The sequence below is a fragment of the Aquarana catesbeiana genome, linkage group LG01 (assembly GCF_042186555.1).
Source record: "Aquarana catesbeiana isolate 2022-GZ linkage group LG01, ASM4218655v1, whole genome shotgun sequence".
Lineage (NCBI taxonomy): Eukaryota > Metazoa > Chordata > Amphibia > Anura > Ranidae > Aquarana > Aquarana catesbeiana.
The window spans coordinates 536,042,342-536,066,405 of NC_133324.1; the positions used below are offsets into that span (position 1 = coordinate 536,042,342).

General features: G+C 42.6%; 1 protein-coding gene across 4 annotated transcripts in view; it reads right to left on the minus strand.

Annotated features, from left to right (window-relative positions):
* The window catches only part of TIMM44 (translocase of inner mitochondrial membrane 44), an 822,359-nt gene that overhangs the window by 491,476 nt on the left and 306,819 nt on the right, over positions 1-24,064 (minus strand). For all 4 annotated transcript variants that reach the window (XM_073594831.1, XM_073594823.1, XM_073594814.1 and 1 more), the window contains one exon: positions 22,644-22,724. In XM_073594831.1, the coding sequence (XP_073450932.1) occupies positions 22,644-22,724 (81 nt within the window). The remainder of the gene's footprint in view (positions 1-22,643; positions 22,725-24,064) is intronic.

A 24,064-nucleotide genomic window follows, 5' to 3' on the forward strand; every position in this document is an offset into this window, starting at 1 on the left:
CCCTGCTTGCTGTTCCTCTACTTGGATCCCTGACTTCTGGCCTGGCTGATTACCTGATCTGGTTACTGAACTCTGGCTTGGCTGACTACTCAATGTGGTTACTGGACTCTGGCTATGCTTTGACTATGCTTACTCTATTTACCTTTTTATTTTTATTAACAAACAAGTGTGATTTTGCTGTACTTTGTGCTCTTTCAATTGAAAACATTGTTGAGAATGCCTCTCTTCCAAAGAGTTCAATGAATCATTTTTCCAGAAACTCTATGGGATTAGGACCCTCACATTATCCCTGCAGAGTCTGTTCTCCATCTCATCCATTTTCGACGCATATCTGCTCATCTGTTCTTTCTTATTTATAACCGCATTTTTAATGGGTATGTATAATCTTCTATCTGGCTTATCCTCCCTTCCAGGGCTGTTCTTTCTGCTGTTTTTTGTAAATCTTGTCTGACCAGTATCAGGTCCTCCTTCACTCCCTTCAGCTGGTCACATAGTTCTTTTAATGAGCCCTTACATGCATTCACAGCCAGAAATATGTCCTTTAATGTTATTTCTTTAGGGATGGGTGGTGCTTCTATATTTTGTTCAATCGGCCCTGAACTCTTATTACTGTTTTTGTTGTTAAGACAGGTGTTGCTGTTACTGCAGACTGACCATGGCTTTTTCTGTCTGGCATAGCACCCTGTTGCGCTTTGGTCTACGAGCCCCTTTTGCTGGAGTCTGAACCGGGTTATGAACATAGCGCTCCAATTTTACTGCGGCTGCCACAGATGCTTGCTGGTAGTTCTTTGCCTTTGAGAAGCGTAATTGTTGCATCCCTGCGTTCTCCAGCTGTTTTTGATACTCTCCTCTTCTTATTGCTGCCATACCTGCAAACGGGCCTGTGTTTTTCCTTTTTTTTTTCTCCCTTTTCTTTCCCCCTTTGCAAGTATTCAGCAACTGAAGAAAGGGAAGGTCAATTAAGCCCAAGGAGGATACAAGAGTGCGATGGTATATCCACAATTAAAACTAAAGGAATGGTTTCCTCTGGAGTTATAAACTCAGGCATAAAATGCATGAAATTACCTGCAAATCATAAAGTTCAAAATTCAATTCAGTGCAACTTTTCCATACACAATCTCAAGACGGATTTTAATTATATTAGTATATTAATACCATTCATTAAAATTGCTGAAGGATTGCTGATGTCTTAAATATATTGAACTGAGGTTAAAAAAGAAAAAAAAAAGAAAGAGGTGCCAAGTGTCACGTATTAAGTTCATCAGAGCCGCTAAACTGGTAAGGTTGAGTATTGTACTCTAGAGGCCCACAAAAAAAAAAAAAAAGTTGAGAGCTGAAATTATAAATACAGGGATCAATGAGAATCAATGGGTTATTACCATCTTATATATCAGTCCCACCAGGAGCAGAAGTAGCTAAGTGAGTATGATACAATGTACAGCAATACTTCAGGGGCTTCAGGGGCAGATACAGTTGCAATAAAAAGTATGTGAACCCTTTTGGAATGATATGGATTTCTGCACAAATTGGTCATAAAATGTGATCTGATCTTCATCTAAGTCACAATAGACAATCACAGTCTGCTTAACCACTTCAGCCCCAGAAGGATTTACCCCCTTCCTGACCAGAGCACTTTTTTCTGCTAATTGCGTGGTCATGGAATGCTGTACCCAAACGAAATTTGCGTCCTTTTCTTCCCACAAATAGAGCTTTCTTTTGATGGTATTTGTTCACCTCTGTGGTTTTTATTTTTTGCGCTATAAATGGAAAAAGACCAAAAATTTTGAAAAAAAAAAGTTATTTTCAACTTTTGTTATAAAAAAAATTCAATAAACTCAATTTTAGTCATACATTTAGGTCAAAATGTATTCAGCCACATGTCTTTGGTAAAAAAAATGTCAATACGCGTATATTTATTGGTTTGCGCAAAAGTTATAGCTTCTACAAACTAGGGTACATTGTCTGGAATTTACACAGCTTTTAGTTTATGACTGCCTATCTCATTTCTTGAGGTGCTAAAATGGCAGGGCAGTACAACCCCCCCCCCCCAAATGACCCCATTTTGGAAAGTAGACACCCCAAGGAAATTGCTGAGAGGCATGTTAAGCCCATTGAATATTACATTTTTTTGTCCCAAGTGATTGAATAATGATAAAAAAAATTTTTTTTTTTTTTTTCCAAAAAGCTGTCACTAAATGATATATTGCTCAAACATGCCATGAGCATATGTGGAATTACACTCCAAAATACATTCTGCTGCTTCTCCTGAGAACGGGGATACCACATGCGTGGGACTTTTTGGGAGCCTAGCCGCATACGGGGCTTAGAAAACCAAGCACCGCCTTCTGGATTTCTAAGGGCGTAAATTTTTGATTTCAACCCTCACTACCCATCACAGTTTTGAAGGCCATAAAATGCCAAGATGGCACAAACCCCCCCCCCAAATGACCCCATTTTGGAAAGTAGACACCCCAAGCTATTTGCTGAGTGGCATGTGGGAGTCCATGGAATATTTTATATTTTGACAAGAGTTGCGGGAAAATGACAAACTTTTTTTTTTTTTGCACAAAGTTGTCACTAAATTTTGTAAAGTAGACACCCCAAGCTATTTGCTGAGAGGCATGGTGAGTATTTTGCAGCTCTCATTTGTTTTTGAAAATGAAGAAAGACAAGAAAAATTTTTTTTTTTTTTTTTTTCTTTTTTCAATTTTCAAAACTGTGTGACAAAAAGTGAGGTCTGCAAAATACTCGCCATGCCTCTCAGCAAATAGCTTGGGGTGTCTACTTTCCAAAATGGGGTCATTTGGGGGGGGGTGTGCCATCTGGGCATTCCATGGCCTCCAAAACTGTGATAGGCAGTGAAGAGTGAAATCAAAAATGTACACCCTTAGAAAGCCTGAAGGCGGTGCTTAGTTTTCGGGGTCCCGTACGCAGCTAGGCTCCCAAAAAGTCTCACATGTGGTATCCCCGAACTCAGGAGAAGCAACAGAATGTATTATGGGGTGTAATTTCACATATTCCCATGGCATGTTTGAGCAATATATCATTTAGTGACAATTTTGTGCAAGAAAAAAAATTGTCTTTTTCCCGCAACTTGTGTCACAATATAAATATTCCATGGACTCGACATGCCTCTCAGCAAATAGCTTGGGGTGTCTTCCAAAATGGGGTCATTTGGGGATGGTTTGAACTGTCCTGGCATTTTATGCACAACATTTAGAAGCTTATGTCAAACATCACCCACTCTTCTAACCACTTGAAGACAAAGCCCTTTCTGACACTTTTTGTTTACATGAACATTTTTTTTTTTTGCAAGAAAATTACTTTGAACCCCCAAACATTATATATTTTTTTTTAAAGCAAAGGCCCTACAGATTAAAATGGTGGGCGTTTCATTTTTTTTTTCACACAGTATTTGCGCAGCGATTTTTTAAACGCATTTTTTTGGAAAAAACACACTTTTTAAAATTTTAATGCACTAAAACACACTATATTGCCCAAATGTTTGATGAAATAAAAATGATGATCTTAGGCCGAGTTAATGGATACCAAACACGACATGCTTTAAAATTGCGCACAAACGTGCAGTGGCGACAAACTAAGTACATTTTTAAAAGCCTTTACAGGTTACCACTTTAGATTTACAGAGGAGGTCTACTGCTAAAATGACTGCCTTCGATCTGACCTTCTCGGTGATACCTCACATGCATGGTGCAATTGCTGTTTACATTTGACGCCAGACCGACGCTTACGTTCGACTTCGCGCGAGAGCGGGGGGGACAGGGGTGCTTTTTTTTTTTTTTTTCCTTTATCTTATTTTAAACTGTTCCTTTCATTTTTTTTTTTTTTTTTTTAGCATTTTTATTGTTATCTCAGGGAATGTAAATATCCCCTATGATAGCAATAGGTAGTGACAGGTACTCTTTTTTGAAAAAATTGGGGTCTATTAGACCCTAGATCTCTCCTCTGCCCTCAAAGCATCTGACCACACCAAGATCGGTGTGATAAAATGCTTTCCCAATGGCGCTGTTTACATCCAGCGAAATCTAAGTCATAAAATGCTCGTAGCTTCAGGTTTCTTAGGCCATAGAGATGATTGGAGCCATTCTGGTCTCTGATCAGCTCTATGGTCAGCTGGCCAAATCAACGGCTGCATTCTCAGGTTCCCTGTTGGGACAGGAGAGCCAGAGAAGAACATGGAAGACGGTGGGAGAGGGGGGCATTCCCTCCCACTGCTTGTAAAAGCAGTCTAGAGGCTAATTAGCTGCTAGGATTGCTTTTACATGAAAGCCGACCGCTGGCTGAAAAGAATGATACCAAGATGATACCTAAACCTGCAGGCATCATTCTGGTATAACCACTTAAAGTCCAGCAACATACCAGTACCTTGCTGGTCCTTGTTGGGCATATATTGTAAACTTTTTTTTTCATGCAGCCTGTGGGCTGAACGAAAAAGAGAGATTGATCGGTGGATATGCCCACCATTAGAATACCTCCCTTCATCCACCCACTTCTAATGATGGGCATATATGCACCGTTTATATATGCCGAAGCATGGGGGCATCCTCCCGCAAAAGGTAGAAGCAAATCGCTCCTCCGCCGACTGCTGCCCCCACGCTTCGGCATATATGCTGAAGTATAACTATGGTGGTGAAATCACCTCTGACAGTGCTGGAGTCACGGCTTTATGTATCATGGGAGCAAACGCTGTTGCTGTCAAGATAAATAAATCCACGCTGCAGCTGAATGGCGTACCTGAAAACAAAATGGTTCACAATAAAACACACTAAACAGTAAAGTATAAAAAATTACATACCTGAAAAGCAAACATGATAAAACATAACAATAAAACATTGCAGAATAGAATACAGTAAAAAAGAGCAGAACAATAGAGAGAGAATAGAGAGAGAGAGAATAAAACTATTTTTTTTTTTTTTTTTATATTTTTTTTGTGTATTTTTTTGTTTTTTACTTTATTTTTATAACTAACTTTAACTGTAACCGCTTCCAGGTTTGTGGCATCTTGGGAGACCCTGTGAAAGTGTGTCCTAGTCTGTGCAATGCTGTACCCTACGCTAAAACTCAACTAGTGTATGGTAGTGCTCACAACATTCACCAATGCAAAGACCAGGATTGCCAGGACAGGAGGGACAATAATAGCGGGTGTCACGCCTATATCTACGCTTTCTGCAGACACAAAATTTTCTTTGGGGGGCTCGTTGGGTAGGGGTACTCAGGAGGACATAAGGAAAATGCCTCTCATGCAGCCGGCTTACTGCATTTGGTTGGGGAAGGTGAGGTGGAGCACCGTCTGGAAACAGAAGGACTCTGACGATCTCTTCCTGGAATTTAAGGAAGGATCCAGTCTGTCCTGAAGCTCTGTATAGCACATGAGCATTCAGCAAAGCCAATTGAAATAAGTATACAGACACTTTTTTGTACCAGCGTCTGGCCCTACGGGCAACTAGGTACGGCGCCAACTGGTCATTGAAGTCCACCCCTCCCATGTTAAGGTTACATTCGTGGACACCGAGGGGTTTCTTCACAACACCAGTCGCCGTAGGAATTTGGACCGTCGTGTCTGCATGAAGGGAGGTAAGAACGAAAACATTCTTATTGTCCCTCCACTTCATAGCGAGCAAATTATTACACTGCAAGCAGGCTCTCTCCCAGAGCCTAAGATGGGAATAGACAAGCCGCTGGGGAAAGCCCTGGCGATTAGATCGCACGGTGCCACATGCTCCAATTTGATGATCAAAAAGGTGACTAAAAAGTGGCACGCTCGTGTAATAATTGTCCACATATAAATGGTACCCCTTTCCGAATAAGGGTGACACCAAGTCCCACACAATCTTTCCAGCGCTTCCTATGTAGTCAGGGCAGTTTGTGGGCTCTATGTGACTATCTTTGCCCTCGTAAACCATAAAACCACATGTATAGCCTGTGACCCTGTCACAGAGCTTATACATCTTGACCCCATATCTGGCACGCTTGCTGGGAAGGTACTGTTTGAATGACAAGCGGCCAGAAAATTTAATCAGGGACTCATCAACGCAGACAACTTGATGTGGAGTAAACAAGTCTGCAAAACGTTGGTTGAAGTGGTTTACGAGGGGCCGAATTTTGTAGAGCCAATCGTATTCAAGGTCTCCACGAGGACGACAGAGTTCATTTTTGTTTTAGTGCATGAACCGCAAGATCTGCTCGTATCGTGCCCTGGTCATGGAGGCAGAGAACAAGGGCATATGGTGAATTGGGTCAGTGGACCAATATGACCGCAACTCACTCTTTTTAGTTATGCCCATGTTGAGGGAAAGGCCCAGAATGTTATATTCTTAATATCTAAAATTTTAATAAAAAGAATATGCATTCTCTACAATTGTATGAATGGCAGACTTTGAGTTAATAACATCCAGATGACAACTCATTAACGGAGATTGCAAGTCTAGAACCTGTCAGGATTTTGATGGAGTTTGTAAATAATATATGTATGGTTTCAAAATATTCCTATGTAATCGTATATGCTGTTTGAAAGATGTTTTTGTTTTAAGTGGTCTGATGTGTAGTCTGAACGTCTCTCTCCTACATATCCTGTTTCATGTTTAGAAGGTTTGTTTAAGTTAAAGCAGATGTTGAGAGCTCAGATATATAATCTAGCCCCCACCATTGTAAAAGGAGGAGAAAGGGGAGTGTATGGGAGGGGTTTGTGTTTGGGCGCGAATTTTGGAAAGGCTGATTTCATATAGACAGAAGGAAAAAGCCATCTTTGGCTGCCTTCAGATCAACACCACTGCACACAGAACACATGAAGTTTTTCGGCCATTTTAAGAAATCAAGACAAAGGAAAATGCACATGGTCTAATGACTTTAAGAACTCTTTTCAGATCTTTGAAACAAATTTACTATACTTGAATATTTTTGATCATATATGAAACACTAATTCTGAATATGAATGTACTATTTTTGTAAGTATTTTCCAAGTTTATGTGTGTACAATAAAACACACAGTTTGATTTAAGCTGACTCAGACATAATTAAGAAAATTCGTCTCACAAACAATCATCATTATTGAAAGCTTTTTATACACTATTAAGCTATTTATTACACAGAAAGAGCTTAAATTAGGAGACCGTAATTGGTCTCCAATCTCTGGCAAGGGAGGACTGGGGAATAGTGGCGATGTGTTGACCAACGTACAAATTGCTTTGGTCCACAATAGATCTATAAAGATCTTCGGTGAAAAACAGTGAATAAAAATAAAAGTGGTGTAAAATCAACTGTTTCCACCTGAATGCCGGGTTGGCCAGTGAATGGAAGTAAGGGTGCTGCAGAAGTGGTGGGTTCCCAATTAGGATTGGCGAATGCAGCAGGAAGGGCACTATGGGCACGACGGGCCTGTGTTCGTCTTCTTGGTGGCAGTGGGACACTACTTGTGCTTGCCACCTAGCCAGCTTGAACTGCACTTATGGGACTCGCCACGTCACCACATGATACAGCAGTGCTGGATGTATGACCAGGGTGTACTAGGCCGCTGGTGCTTGCCAGTTCACCAGAAGGAATAGCGGCGCTAGTACTGCTCTGCTCCATATGAGAGCCCTGCGGTTCTTGCACATCAAGGACAGAAGAAGTAGTTTGGGGTCTGGTACGCCTGACCTTGGCAGGGACCACAACTCAGTCGCCAGAGCTATCTGTCATGGAGCCGCTGTCGTCTATAGGATCGTATTCTGAGCCTGAATCTGACAGATGAGTGACTTCCTCTTCACTATCTGTCATGCTCAGAAACGTGTAGGCCTCTTCACTAGTGTACCTTCGATTTGCCATTTGGGCTCTAAATTTAGTGGTACACTAGTGATTAAGTATAACCCAGTAGGTAATGAATATTAGCCTCACTCTGTGTCCCATGAGGTATGGTAAAGAAAATTGTGATTCTCATTTTAGCTAGAATCGTGCAGCTCTAATCTGGATTAAATCTCTGGACTAAATTCTAGAAAGCCTGTCTAGACATAATAATGATTGATGGTTTCAAGTTTATATTTTCTTAAAAAGTATCCTATGTAATGTATATCTTGTTTTTCTCTAACTCACTATGTGGAATATGCCCTTACAATATGCCCCTCAGCTCTCCTCACAGCCTGTCTGATGTTAATTAAGCTAGCCAGAGAAGAAAACTCATATTACAGCTCAGCCTCATAGCAGTGTGGGAGGTGATATGGGAGTGGTGAATCTAGGCGCAAATGTTGAAACAAAGGAAAGGCCTTACTTAAGACATGTGGCCATTATCCTTACAGGTATTCATTTATTAAGACTTTCTTCAAAATACCTTGGCATTTACAGCGCTTTGAAAAAGTATACATACACCTTGAAGTTTTCCACATTTGTCATGTTACAACCAAAAACGTAAATGTATTTTATTGGGATTTTATGTGCTAGACCAATGCAAAATGGCACATAATTGTGAAGTGGAGAAAAATGATAAATGGTTTTCAAAATTTTTTACAAATAAATATGTGAAAAGTGTGGCGTGCATTTGTATTCACCCAATACTTTGTAGAACCACCTTTTGCTGCAATTACAGCTGCAAGTCTTTTTGGGTTTGTGTAACACTGCACATAACCCTGAACACACCTTCCCCACCGTGAAACATGGTGGTGGCAACATCATGTTGTGGGGATGCTTTTCTTCAGTAGGGAGAGGGAAGCTGGTCAGAGTTCATGGGAAGATGGATGGAGGGCAATCTTAGAAGAAAACCTGTTAGTCTGCAAAAGACTTGAGACTGGGGCGGAGGTTCACCTTCCAGCAGGACAACAACCCTAAACATACAGCCAGAGCTACAATGGAATGATAGATCAAAGCATATTCATGTGTTAGAATGGCCGAGTCAAAGCCCAGACCTAAATCCAATTGAGAATCTGTGGTAAAACTTGAAATATGCTCTCCATCCAATCTAACAGAGCTTGAGCTATTTTGCAAAGAATGGGCAAAAATGTCACTCTAGATGTGCAAAGCTGGTAGGCACAAAGTCTTCAGGTTTCTGCTAGAAATCTGAACATGAAGAGGAACTTTTTTCAGCATGACAACGACCCAAAGCATACATCCAAATCAATCCAAAGGAATGGCTTCACCAGAAGAAGATTAAAGTTTTAGAATGGCCCAGCCAGAGTCCAGACCTGAATTTGATTGAAAATCTGTGGTGTGATCTGAGGAGGGCTGTGCACAGGAGATGCCCTCGCAATCTGACAGATTTGGAGTGTTTTTGCAAAGAAGAGTGGGCAAATTTTGCCAAGTCAACATGTGCCATGCTGATAGACTCCTACCCAAAAAGACTGAGTGCTGTAATAAAATCAAAAGGGGCTTCAAAAAGTATTAGTATAAGGGAGTGCACACTTATGCAACCATATTTTATTTTTACTTTTCTCCACCTAAAAGATTTCAGTGTGTCGTTTAACCGAGTTGTACAGTTTATAGGTCACATTAAAGATGGAAAAAGGTTCTGAAATGATTTTATCTTTGTCTCATTTTTTTACATCACAGAATACTGACATTTTAACAGGGGCTGTAGACTTTTTATATCCACTGTACTTTTTCAAGGCACTATATATAACCCCTACCATTACTGAGTATTGCTGACTCAATCTTCATCCTTTACTGGGTGCGTTTGAGGGACAGGATTATCATATGGAATAAACTTAAGCTGTCTGCATGAACACAATTATACTTATGCCACTACTACTCTATCTACTCCACAACTCCCCGGTTGGGATTCCACTAAAACAGTTTAAGACTAGTTAACTCCCTTTTTTAGGTTCCTTCCTCTGAAACAATCACCCCCCCCTAGGATTACGCTAGAACAGTTGCAAATACCCCAAAGATGGAGGGGGTTGGCACTTACTAACCCCTGGCTTTACTATGTTGCGGCCCAACTACAGCATTTAATAGGCTCCATGTTTTCTCCTATATCTGAAACCTCCCCTCATGTCGGATCAACCAATCGCCTTATGTTTTTTTGCACTAAAGGCCAATTCCATCCCAGACAGCCTGGAATCTCAGGAGTTTCATACGCTTAACAAATGCCGACACATAACCTCATTTATAAAATCTGGAACAAGTCAAAACTACTGCAGTGTATGCTGGAGCTTCCTATCTATAGTTCTATATGGAATAATAACACCTATGTTGAATTGTCAAAACTGCAGCAGGGTGCTAGGTGGTAAGCTTTGGGGTGACTCACCTTTCACATTTTTCAGTACAGGAGATAGCTTTCCTTTACCAAACTTCAGAAACGTTTTCCTTTGCCCCCTACTACTACTATTAATACATGCAATTACAACATGCTGTCAAAGCTCAGGGCAATGCGGGAGGATGGGATCAATCACTTACGCCCTATTTATAATTTGATCCAAACAGTTGATTGCACTAAAAGTTTAATTTCACAATGCTATAGCATGTATAGCATATACTATAGTATAAAATAATTTCCTTGGGGCATGGCCACGCAATGGTGCAGTGAGGAAGCATACCCCTAGAGCTCTGTTCAGTCCAACCGCAAAGACAGACCTTCCACAAGCACCCAACTATGCCAAAAGGCAACAAAAAGACTCCGCAGACTCCCGGCGCGGGCCCCGCAACTCTCGGACCTTTTCACTCCACAAGCTTCCCTGCCTCTGGAGCAGTCGTTCCGCCACTGACATGTCATATCTGCAAGAGCCCTTCTCCCCAGCCTCCCTGGCACTGGGGGAGGCTCCCTGCAGCAGGCCCTACAAGTCCCCATATAGCTGACTCGGTTAGCAACACCTGGCTTCTCGGCATTGCTAGCAGACCCTGAAGCTATAGCCTGTCTACAGTCTCAACTAAGACAGATGAGGACCACTTGACCCATACTCTACAGCAAGTACTCAGGAATGAGCTTAGGGGAGGTTAAGGACTTCCTGCATACTGTATCCATACAAATTGACACCCTGGAGTCCAACCAGACTACAGTGGACCAAAGACTGGCTGCTATGGAGGCTCAGATGTCCATACATATGCAACACCTGTACACTCTGCATCTCCAGCAAGACAATTTAGAAAACAGGAGCAGGAGACACCCTGAAACTAATGGGTATAATACCTGAGGCTACATCTCCCAGAGTGCTCCGATCCACAGTTACAGCCATTTTGAATAGGGGCTTGGGCAAAGACCCAGAAGATCTGGAATTAGACAGGGTTCACCAGATTCAAGGTTCTTACTCCTTCAGCGGATGGTAGGCCAGGAGACACCTTGTGTAGAGTGCATTTTTATGTCATAAAGGAAGAAATTCTCAGAAAGGCATGGCATCTGGGACCGATAGATTTTGATGCTGCTTCAATTCAAATCCTGTCTGACCTCTGCAGATACACCCTGCAAATGCATCGCACTCTGAAGCCACTCCTAGAAAAGCTACGCGAAGATGTCATGTACAGCTGGGGTTACTCATTCCATTGTGTGATAAAGGGGCCACACTCCGCATGCTGCCAGAGTTGTTTACCAGGCTGGAGATTCCAACCATTCCTTTCCCGATTGGACAGTCATGGAGCTTGGCCCAGGACCTTCCCAAGAAGAAACCCATTACGTAATGCCTCACGGAACAAGCATCAGGGTTCCCTATGCAAGTGAAATGTGAGCTTACCCCCCTCTTCCCTTTCTGGGCCTGCAGGTGCTCTGCTTTTGCCTAAAACCTGATCAGTACCAATTATCTTTTGCATCATACCTACTAGATGCTGGGTACTTTGAGCCCCTATTCTGGGTGATTTGGGAGACGTCTGCACCACATGTAAGCATGATCTCGCGATGAGCTCTCTTTCTGTGTTTCCTTATCCTGCACACACACACCTGAGTGAAGCACAGGGATCATCCTGAGTGAGGCAAGCTGTGCTGGGACGCTGTGGAGTACACTTTCAGTGTGGAGTCAAAGTCCAGAGTGAGCGGTGTTGTGAAGCTGAGCCTGGAGCTGTCGGATCCATCCATCTTGGAGGTCGGGAGACAAACAGGATGTGGCCAAGCATCGGGCATTTTCTTACCTCATGCTTTAGATGACCTCTTATAATTTAGAGATCATCGGTAGTTGGGCTGACCGCTGGATATACACGCCAAGTCTCCAGGAACGTTTGACTTATCGGTCACCGGAGGTGCTGGGAAGATCAAAGGCCCTGGCTGGGTATTAGCCACAAGCTCAGACAGCTTGTGCAGCTGGTAAGCTTGCACCCTATGTGGTGGTGGATACATGTTTGTTGTTTTATAAAGAAATCACTGAAAATTGTTTCACATGGTATCTTATCAAACGTTTCCTGGAAATTTCAAGGACTGTGGACTAATTTATTTACCATTTAGGTTTACTTATTTGCACTGTTTGGAGTCATTTTTTGTGATTTGTTTCTTAATTCGATTGGACTGATTCATCCGATTGATCATATTCAATTGCACTTTTTTTATATTTATTTTTTTATTTGTTTAAGCGCAGCTCCTTATGTTTTTTATTTTTTTTTACATGTAAACATGTCCCCCTGTTCTTGTCTGAGGATGAGATGAAGATCGCTCTTCCAATGGCCTGTCGAGCCACGCCGGCCAATTATAAAAGCCAATTCCCTACTGGAGACTTCCCAGAATCTTCTGATCTTGAACTCCGGCTCAGCCCCCTATGGGTGCCTCGGACCTCTTGTTAACTCGGAGTTCAAATATGTACGTTGCCCAGGCCTTGGTTCATAAACCTTCAGGGTACAGGTTTTTGGTTACCAGCTGTAAAGTTCTACCTGGCAGTCTTATACGACGGACAATTGGCCCTTTGGGAGGCTCATTTATGTTTAAATGTTTTGGGTAGTTTTCCAGTAGGATTCTGTCCTCTGGGCATGTGTTGTCTCCCTTAGTTGTGTAGTTGGTGTTCCCCTTGGAGTTTTACTGGGGCTCTCTTGGGAGGGATCAGGGACCTTGGGGGTGGAGCGGGAGTGCTGGACCAGGGCCATTGTTAGATCTTCTGGTGTGGGCCTCTTGCTTAGCCCCTAGGGTTTTAAGGGGCGATTTAGTCTGATGCTGTACCTACTTGGATTCTAGAGCAGCGCCGGTGTTTCATCAGATTAGGGGAGCCGTCAGATTTTGAAACTGAAGTGCCGTTCCCTTGCCGCCATCTTGCTACGACCCGCAGTCGTCCACAGTAGAGATACAGTAAGAAGGGGGCAAGTGAACATCTGGCATTTCACACTTATTTTTACCACTAAACGGAGCTTATATAGTGAAATACAGTATTTGGAAATCCGTATGACTGTTTTGATGTTGAACTGTAAAAGCAGCGGTGTTCTGTCAGATTAGCAAACCTGTGAGATCAGCAGGCTTGCCGCTGCTTTTACAATTCAACATAACATTCAGATGGATTAAAAAACACTAAATGTCACTATATAAGCTCCATATAGTGGTAAAAATAAGTACGAAATGCCAGACTCCGGTGGGTGGAACAAGATGTCAGATTGCCACCTTCTCACTGTATCCTTACTGTGGAAGAGTGCGGGTGTAGCAAGATGTCGATGACGAAACGTCACTTCCATTAAATTCTGACAGGTCACCGAATCTGCCGAAACACCGGCTGGCAGGCCATTGCCATGATCTCTACTGCAGGTGCTGTAGGGGGGAGTTTATAAACAGACACCTGGGTCTGAGCGTGGGGCTCATGGAGAGGCAGAGACTTTTCCCATCCTCTCTGTGTCTCCCCTTCCCACTTGTAGCTAAGATGGGTAATGCTGCCAGGGGGTTGTTATATCTGCCTTTATACCCTAGGAATGCTGGATGCCGGCGTTTTACAATGTTTTTGCTTGTTTAACTATTCAAGAGCACCTCTACACATCCGTAGTTGTGTTCTATTTTTCCCACATAGGCTTTTGCCTCCTCATGTTGTCCCTTCTTGGATAATTCCCAGAGGGGCTAACAGAGATGGGTAGGCTAATTTTGGAGCCACTATAGTATTTTCATATAAAAACTATTTTTTTCTCTTTCCCTAACCCTTTCCTCTAGTCACCTCTCCTCCACTTCCTTCTTTTACGGCGGTGTTGACCAGTACTCATGTCCATCTTATGATGTGTAACTATGAATGTCAAAGGATTGATTATTCCTGACAAGCGCATCACAAATCTGTGTGAACTTAGGCGCATGCGAGCATAAGTCGCGTTCATCCAAAAGACCCATTTTCAGTATGGCAAGGTACCAAAACTTAGTAACTTGCGCTATCCACTGGGATACCACAGTACGGCCCCCACTTCTAAGACTGAGGGGTGAGTATCCCGCTTTCCATACCAGTTGTTTGGACCCTCATGGACCAGAAATGTGATCAGGAAGGCCACTATGTATTTCATAAAGGAGATCTGGCCGGCCGCAGAATCACGTTAGCTTCTATTTACTTAACCAATCGGGCTCAGTTAAGCTGCTTGGAGGAAATCCTCAATGCTTTGCAAGGTTTTATGGAGGGTGAACCGATATTGGGAGGCGATTTTTACATGGCCCTCGACCCTCTGCTGGATGCCTCCAGGTTGACTACGCATTTGTCTTATCCGTATCTTCGTTGGGTGAAAAAAGCCCTTCCTTCAACATGCCTGGTGGATGTGTGGCGGATCCACCACCCTAATGATCATGATTATACATTTTACTCATCCTCACATGACAGTTATTCCCGGATCGACTATGTGATGGTATCCTAGACCCTTCTTCCAGGGGCTGTACGTCCATAGGCACACAGACTGTTTCTGACCATGCCCCATCTATTCTTGACCTTTGTCTTGGAGTTTCATGTTCCAAATCTTGGACATGGAAACTCAATGACTGCTTGATAAAAGAAGGCCCACTTCAGAAGGACCTTGCCTTAGCTTTGATGCAAATCTTTTCCAACAATGCTGCAGACGATATCACTCCCCTGACCTTATGGGAAACCCATAAATGTATCATGGAGTGGCAAGTTGATTCAAAAGGGGACAGAACCGAAGAAAAGAAGGCTAGACACCGTGCAAGCTTCTAGCCCAATTGCTGCGTGATGTTTCGCTCAAAAGATATATTCCGCATATTGATTCTGAGACAGGGGACAGATATCACACGTTTTCAGGAATACTATTCCTCTTTATACAATTTATCGACTCCAATGTCTCCTGAACAATTAGACACCAGGAAACAAGTACAAGTCTACCTCGTTGCGTCAGGCCTCCTTAAATTTATGAAGACATAGCGGAGTTCCTTTAATGTTCCCATTTCGACGGATGAAAATTTAAAAGGCTGTCACAAAGCCTCAGGCCCAGAGGGCTACAGGGCGGCTTACTATAAAAGCATTTGCGCCAATTCTAGCCCCTAGATTCGTAGAGGTGTTTAATTCTCTTTTGGAATATCAGCCCTTGCCAGTTGACACCTTGAGGGCACACATTACTGTGATCCCTAAGGAAGGTAAGGACCTGGCTCAATGTATGAATTACCAGCCCATATCCTTGTTAAATGTTGACCTGAAGATCTTCACACGGATGCTAGCATCTAGACTTTTACCTCGCCTTCAGAATATCAACCACTCAGATCAGGTTGGCTTTATGTCTACCAAGGAGGCGAAAGACAATACAAGGGTGCTGGACAATATACAGTTGTGCTCATAAGTTTACATACCCTGGCAGAATTTATGATTTCTTGGCCATTTTTCAGAGACTATGAATCGTAACACAAAAACTTTTTTCACTCATGGTTAGTGTTTGGCTGAAGCCATTTATTATCAACTGTGTTTACCCTTTTTAAATCTTAATCACAACAGAAACTAGCCAAATGACCCTGATCAAAAGTTTACATACCCTGGGGATTTTGGCTTGATAACATGCACACAAGTTGACACAAAGTGGTTTGAATGGCTATTAAAAGGTAACCATCCTCACCTGTGATCGGTTTGCTTGTGTGTAGTGTCCGTGTATAAAAAGGTCAATGAGTTTCTGGACTCCTGACAGGCCCTTGCATCTTTCATCCAGTGCTTCACTGACGTTTCTGGATTCCAAGTCATGGGGAAAGCAAAAGAATTGTCAAAGGATCTGCGGGAAAAGGTAGTTGAACTGTATACAACAGGAAAGGGATATAAAAAGATATCCAGGGAATTGATAATGCAAATCAGCAGTGTTCAAAAACTAAATCAAGAAGTGGAAAATTAGGGGTTCTGTTGAAACCAAACCAAGGTCGGTTAGACCAACCTAAAATTCAGCCACAACTGCCAAGAAAATAGTTTGGGATGCAAAGAAAAACCCACAAATAACTTCAGATGAAATACAGGACTCTCTGAAAACATGTGGTGTGGCTGTTTCAAGATGCACATTAAGGAGGCACTTGAAGAAAGATGGGCTGCATGATCAAGTTCCCAGAAGAAAGCCATTACTACGCAAATCCCACAAAGTATCCAGCTTACAATACGCCAAACAGGACAGACAAGCCTCAAACCTTCTGGCCCAAAGTCATTTGGAGTGATAAGACCAAAATTTAGTTTTTTGGCCACAACCATAAACATTACTTTTGGAGAGGAGTCAACAAGGCCTATGAGGAAAGGTACACCATTCCTTCTGTGTGAAACAGAGGTGGATCGCTGATGTTCTGGGGATGAGTGAGCTACAAAGGCACAGGAAATTTGGTCAAAATTGATGGCAAGATGAATGCAAGTATGTTATAAAAAAATACTGGAGGAACATTTGCATTCATCAGCCAGGAAGCTGCGCATGGGACGTACTTGGACATTCCAACATGACAATCATCCAAAAACACAAGGCCAAGTCGACCTGTCATTGGCTACAGCAGAATAAAGTGAAGGTTCTGGAGTGACCATCTCAGTCTCCTGACCTCAATATCATTGAGCCACTCTGGGGAGATCTCAAACGTGCAGTTCATGCAAGACAGCCCAAGTATTTACAGGAACTGGAGGCTTTTTTGCAAAGAGGAATGGGCAGCATTACCATCTGAGAAGATAAAGAGCCTCATCCACAAATGGGTAGTTTGTTTTCATTATGATTAAAAAAAAGAGTAAACACAGTTGATTGATTATAAATGGCTTCAGCCAAACACTAACCATGAGTGAAAGAAAAGTTTATGTTATCATTCATATTCTCTGAAAAATGGCCAAGAAATCATCAATTCTGCCAGGGTATATAAACTTATGAGCACAACTGTAAATCTCGCTCATTTTTTAAAACTACCTCTATGCCTACTTGCTTCTGATACGGAGAAAGCATTGGACTGGATATTCCTGAAGGAGACGCTAAACCATATCAATGTCGGACAGGCTTTCAGTAAATGGATAGAAGCCATATAAGCCACCCCATCTGTGGCAGTTAGGGCCAACGAGGCACCCTTCGCCTACTTCCCATTGACCAATGTTACCAAACAACGTTGTCCCTTGTCGCCTTAGACAAATCTCGACTTTGGAGCCATTTTTACAGCACATATGGCACAACGTGGACGTAAATGGCTTTCCGGTTGCCAAATCAGAACAGAAAGTTGCCGCGTTTGCGGATAACATGTTGTTCTTTATTATGTTTCCATAAACTACGTTACCCAACCTCCTCGATGAGTTTAGTTAGTATGGTGCTCTCTCGCATTTCAAGATTAACATACATAAATACGAAATGCTCAATATTATTCCCCCTTTGCACGTGCTCTGGCGCTCCGTTTGTCATTTTCTTTCCTCTGGGCAACCTCTCATCTTACATATTTGGGGTGAAACTGACCTCCTCTGTAGATAAGATATTTGCAGCGCCTTTTCCACCCATGCTTTGTGCCCTTACTGCAGATTTGGTCAGATGGCACACGGGTTCATACACATGGATGGGTCAGAATGCCAGTCTTAAAATTATCATGCCCAGGCTACTATATTTCTTTCAAATAATCTTTTTGCCTATAGTTGTCCCCACCACTTTCTAAAATCCGTTTGTGGTGCTTTCGTAAAATTTTTTTGGGTGAACATCCGCGCCTCTCCCATTCTTATCTGGCCTGATCTAAACTGACTGGAGGGATGACCTTTCTAGAACTAATTCGATATTACCAGGCCGTTCATCTGGCCAGGGTGTTAGCATGGTGTAGAGATGGAGGAACCAAGGCGTGTGTAATGATCGAACATTCATGTTCTGATATTCCGTTACAAAGAGTCATACATCAAGGTCGTCATTTTTCTAGATCGGAGCGAGGGATTACCTGCACACTTTCTGATACAGGGTAACCCAGCGTTTCCCCCAGGCCTTACTTTCTCGTTGAGTCTCCGTTAAAACCACAGCAGAGCTGCAGTCGATGTTCGACCCAATGCCAGATCCCTGGCGAATGTAGCAACTCACTCATTTTCTTACCCATGTACTATGTGGGGGGGTATCCTGCTTTAACCTCCCTGGCGGTATGATTATTTCGGATTTTAGGTGCTGAAAGGGGTACAATTATTTTGCATGGAAATTTGGCGTTTTATATTGTAGGTCTGTAATTCTTAACAATAACACACTTAAATCTGTCCAAACAAGAGTCTAGTAGATATCCCGGGTATGATAAAGTTTGAAACACAAATACATAAATTATAATATAATGAATAAAAATAAATAATTAAAAAAAAAAAAATGTAATAATAAAATAAATTTCCCCACGATTCACTATCGCTCAATTCTGCAAGTGTTCTAATTTACTATCGCTGTTTTCTAGCTGGTCTAAAGCCACTTTTGATGTAAAGGGACACTTTTTGGTTGCTATGGACAATCTCCAGTTTCCAGGCAGAAAGAACAGTATATATAACATAAAACTGCATGCAGGGCATAGGACAAAGCACTGGGGACAAAAGGGATGTGAAATAATTTCATACAGTACTGTAATCTGTAAGATTGTAAGATCTGTAAGATTACAGTACTGTATGTGTTATGATTTTACACTTTTTTGAATTTCCCGCCAGGCTCCGCCCCCGTGCGTCGCGCTGCTCGCAGGGAACGGAGCCTGGCACGGAGAGGCTTCGGAGGAGGACGGAGCCCACAGACACAGTGGGGGACATCGCAGGACCCTGGGGACAAGGTAAGTAAAGCCACACCAGGATCCTGCGATGTAATCCCGAGTGTGGATCGGGGTTACCGCTAATGGTCCTGAATTTTAACCCCGAGCCACACTCGGGAAAACCGCCAGGGAGGCTACTATTCAGTTGGAAAACCTTTGTCTGGAATAAAACCCCTCCACCTATGGGGTCTCTGAGGCATATAAATTGCTTAGTCGACCTCTCGATGACTTCGTGCCAGGGTTTCTGCTGAAATGGGAAAGAGACTTGGGCTCTTCATTCTCCGATGACCAATGAGAACATATTCACTATTTTGCCTATTACGCCTCAATGGCCAGTACATATCAAGAGTTGAATTATAAGATCCTTACCCGTTGGTATAAGGTTCCGTCTCTCTTGAAAAAAAAAATCTATCCCAATGCGGTGAACACCTGTTGGCATTGCAGAGAGGCTAAGGCTGCAATCACACCTGAGCGCTTCATTTTCAGGCAGAAAATCGCGCATTTTTACCGTGATTTTGACCGCGTTGTCCCGCATTTTTGCCACGATTTTGTACAGGTCAAAGGGTCCCCAATGTATAAAGGAAAACACCTAAAAAGAAGCTCCAAAACTTGTTTGAGCGTCAGGCGTTTTGGAGCGGAGATGTGAACCATCTCCATAGAGAATAAATGATTTTTTTCCCCTCCAGCATTTTGTAGCTTCAGGCTACAAAAAGCTCAGGTGTGAATGGAGCCTGAGGGTACCATGTTGCACACATTCTGGTCCTGTCAAACTGAAAAGGTTTTGGTCCCAAGTGAGGGACATTATCAAGCAACTTACTGATGATGATTTGGGCACTGTCCCTGGTCCATCGTTTGAAAGCCCCCCCTCCCCTTTTTTTGTTTCATTGGGTCTTCGACTGTTTGGCTGTTTTGAAAAATGAAGTTCAGACAGAGTGGTTTGGACATAATAGTTATCCATTTGCAATGTTTAACGACATGGAATGTGACTATTTGACTGATGTATTCTTTCAGACTATGTATGTATTATGAGTTGCTTCTGCTGGTCGGCTCGGATTACTATTTTTCCCACGTTTGTGTGAACTTTACTTAAAGAATTAGAAAAAAAAAAAAAAAAAAAAAAAAAAAAAAAAGAAGAGCACCACAGTAGCAATTCTGAGATGCTTGTTCCAAGCTAGAAAAATGATCACATTAAGATGGCAATCAAAGACATCCCCCACAGTAAGAGACTGGACTGGCACAGTAAGAGCCCTTGCACACTGGGGCGGCGTCGGCGGTAAAACGCTGCTATTATTAGCGGCGTTTTACCGTCGGTATGCGGCCGCTAGCGGGGCGGTTTTACCCCCGCTAGCGGCCGAGAAAGGGTTAAATACCACCGCAAAGCGCCTCTGCAGAGGCGCTTTGCCGGCGGTATAGCCGCGCCGTCCCATTGATTTCAATGGGCAGGAGCGGTAAAGGAGCGGTATACACACCGCTCCTTCACCGCTCCGAAGATGCTGCTAGCAGGACTTTTTTTACCGTCCTGCCAGCGCATCGCTCCAGTGTGCAAGCCCTCGGGGCTTGCACACTGGAATGAAAGTAGCGGCACTTTCGGGGCGGTTTGCAGGCGCTATTATTAGCGCAATAGCGCCTGCAAACCACCCCAGTGTGCAAGGGCTCTAAACGAAACCCTCTGTAGAGAAAGAGTAGTGTATACAAAGAGAGGCAATCTTAAGGAATTCAATAAGATGTGGAAGCCTTGGCTGGAAAAAATGGGCCACCCGAATAGAGTGTAAAAGCATAATAAAACTGGAAAATCAATTAGTATAGTTGTAAGGGAAAGGAAACACTAATTAAATGGGAATAGTCAGCCAATCACAATGTGGTAAACTATAGGTAATATAAAAATAATTTGATAAACCTGTCACAGGAATTTAAACATGAGTATTTTTGTAAAGGAGGGGGGGGTAAAGGGGGGGGGGATTAAGGTGTCAACACTAACTTTTTATAATATTGGAAAAGGGTGTAGAAGGGGGGCTTAGGGTGGAGCCTACCCATTTTTCTGATTGTTATTCTTATTTTTCTGTTTACTTTTTGAACTTCCACCCCTGTGTAATTATTAGCCTTAGTCTGGTAGATAAGGTAATGTTTACTTGATCTGTATTTATGGAATCTGTAAAAATCTTAAAAATTGAATAAAGAATAAAGATAAAAAAAAAAAAAAAAAAAGAAAAAAAAATAGTTTCCTTAAAGATCCCCCCATAAAAGGGATTGTTCAATGGGAACAGAATGTAGGTTCACTGAAAGGTGATCAATGAGAGGAGGCACTCCAGTCGGTGACCATACGCTCCTTGAATGTTTCACAGAAATTGTCACAACTTTATATTTTGAGAGCGCATTACACTCCACTCAGGCTTCATAAAATGGGCAAGATCAGTAACCCACTGTGTTTTAGCTGTAGTAGAGGGCATCTCATTCATCTCCTCTGGCGTTGCCCAAAGTAACATCAGTACTGGGCTAGGGTTCTATCCACCCTTAACAGAGTGTTGCAGACTAAAGTACCTCTAGAACCAAAATTCTGTTTGCTAGGCATTTTAGGGGATGAGATCTTGGAGAAAATGACTAGAGTTTTGTTTAGAAGAGCCTTTATTTCAGACCCGCAAATTAATTCTGTTATGGAAATCTTGGGTGACTCACATGGGAGATACGCCCCTTCTTAAACGCTACATATATCAGCACAGGGGCTGTATGGGCAAGTTTCAGAAACTGTGGCTTAACACACCAGGTCTGAGTCCCAGGCAACTTATACAGATGAGACTATTACAATGTCCAGATGTGTAATACTATTCTGCTCAGGGATATGATTGTTGCAGTCTACGGCTGGGTTTTGACTGAGGAACGTGCATGAGGGGGTGACATTGTATTGTATTTTACTTTCCGATGTTTGAGCTATGAATTGTATGCCATGCTGTTTAAGGTCTGTACACTGGAGAGTTCTTATGTTCAATAAAATCTTTCAGATTAAAAAAAAAAAAATGCCTCTTCAGCTCCTCCTGCTATTAATATAGTTTGTCCACATCCATTGCATCATTGCTCTCCTTGGGGTGCCCCAGGTCTCTTACAATCCTAGCAGTGCCTCTGGGGGAAGCTTCATCTGCGATGAGATGGGAATGAGGAGAAGCTGCCTTCACTCCCACTGTGTGCCACACTGAGACTGATGCGTGAACTGTGAGTACACAGAGAATGGGTAGGACAACACAGTCCTAGACCCTCTTCCCATCCCCCTTTACCTCCTCAGAACCCCCCCTCCCCCCAGCGCCCCTTAGCTTCTTCCATTTCTTAGGGACTGTATATAACAATTTACGGTGGACAGCTTTGCAGATGGCAAGTGGTATGGAGTCATTATATTGATTCTTCAATGCCTGTTTTAACCCCTAAAAACCCTTTTCTCTGTTCCTGCATGGGCGAGGGGGTACTGGATGACCTTGTCCATTTATATACATTATACATATTTATATTTTAATATATTTTGGTCTGCAAATTAATCAACCAAATGATAAACTAATTTACAAGTATTGTTAACTATTTTCTCTATTTAACTCGCCATAAAAAAAAAAAAATTGGTAATAGCACACAAATTCTGCAAGATCATTACCTCCTTCATGGTGTCTGAAAGCTCTCCAAACTTCTTTCGAAACACTTCTGATGTCTTCATTGTTTCTGATTCTATCGTTTTCTGTAAAAAAAAATAAAAATAAATAAAGTACCAAAAAATGCAACAAAATGCATCACAAAACACATCCAAATGCAACTGTTTAGAGCTAGGAAAAATTAGGCATAGTCTTAGTTTATTGTAAGGCTGGTAAAATCAGACTGAAAAAAAAGGTTCTGGATGAATTTCACTCGGTTTGTACTGCTGTCTAACAGAAGCCGATCTAACAACTGACTATAGAACGGTCATGCTGGAAAACCAGTATTAGATCTGTGACTTCTGACAAGGTGGGCGGGGAGTGGGGAAAGTCCCTGCTGCCAGAATACAATGGCATGGTGAGGATGAAGGGATCTGCAAGTTTTTGGCCATTCAACCCACTGGTTGAAGAAAAGAGAAAAATCGGTGTATACCTTGCTTTTAAAACTTTAGACATAAAATATGAACAAAGCACATCCCACTACAGTGTACAGTGTGCTGAATCCACAGCACTGACTGTGGCTCCTCTTTGATCCTATTTTCTCTGCTATCTGCATGAGACACTTCTGACCGCTTTTCCTGACACAACAGCCCAAAGGAAGACCGCTCACTCCCCCACCCCCTCCAGCCCACAGCAAGTGACCCAGAGCCTCAACTTTGTATGTTTCCATTAGCCTGTAAGCCTCTGTAGATGGGGTTGTGTCCCTTTCCTCCAATCAGCTGTCAGATAAACTGTGCCCTATGCTGTACAACACGTGTCAAATAAAACCCGCGAGCCAAACCTGGCCCACCAGGCCATTTCATGTGGCCCTCCCTTGCAGCTGTGGCACCCCTCTCGTCTCCAACCCCACCTGGTCTCCACAGCCAGCAACATTAAGGACAGAACTCCTCAACCAGATTCTGGGCTTCTCTGTGCAGCTGCAACACCCCCTTGGTGCCACCTCCCCAAATCAGTAGACTTTGGCAGCTGACTCGAGCCCTCCTCCAGAACCTGCATTTTCTAATTCTCAGCTCTGAGCCCAAATTCTTCCTGGCAGCAGCACATGGTAAGGGGGGTGCACTGTGGCATAAGGGCTCTACTTCTGATAGTGGGGGTGAGGTTCTTGACATGTGATTTAAGGGGGAGTGGGGTGCTCTGGACATCTGGTCTTACAGATTCAACTAGCTCTTTGGAGGACAATAATGCTGATGCAGCCTGCGATTAAATGGAGTTCGACATCCCTGCTATGCAGCGAGAAAGAGTAAGGGGATTTTTGCGGTGCCAAATACAGGAAGACAAGATTAACTTTTGTCAGTTAAAATGAAGCATAATTTTATTAACATAGCATAATTTAAAGAACATGCCGTTTTAGAGCAATGTGAAAATACAAATGTTAGGTGGTCAAAAA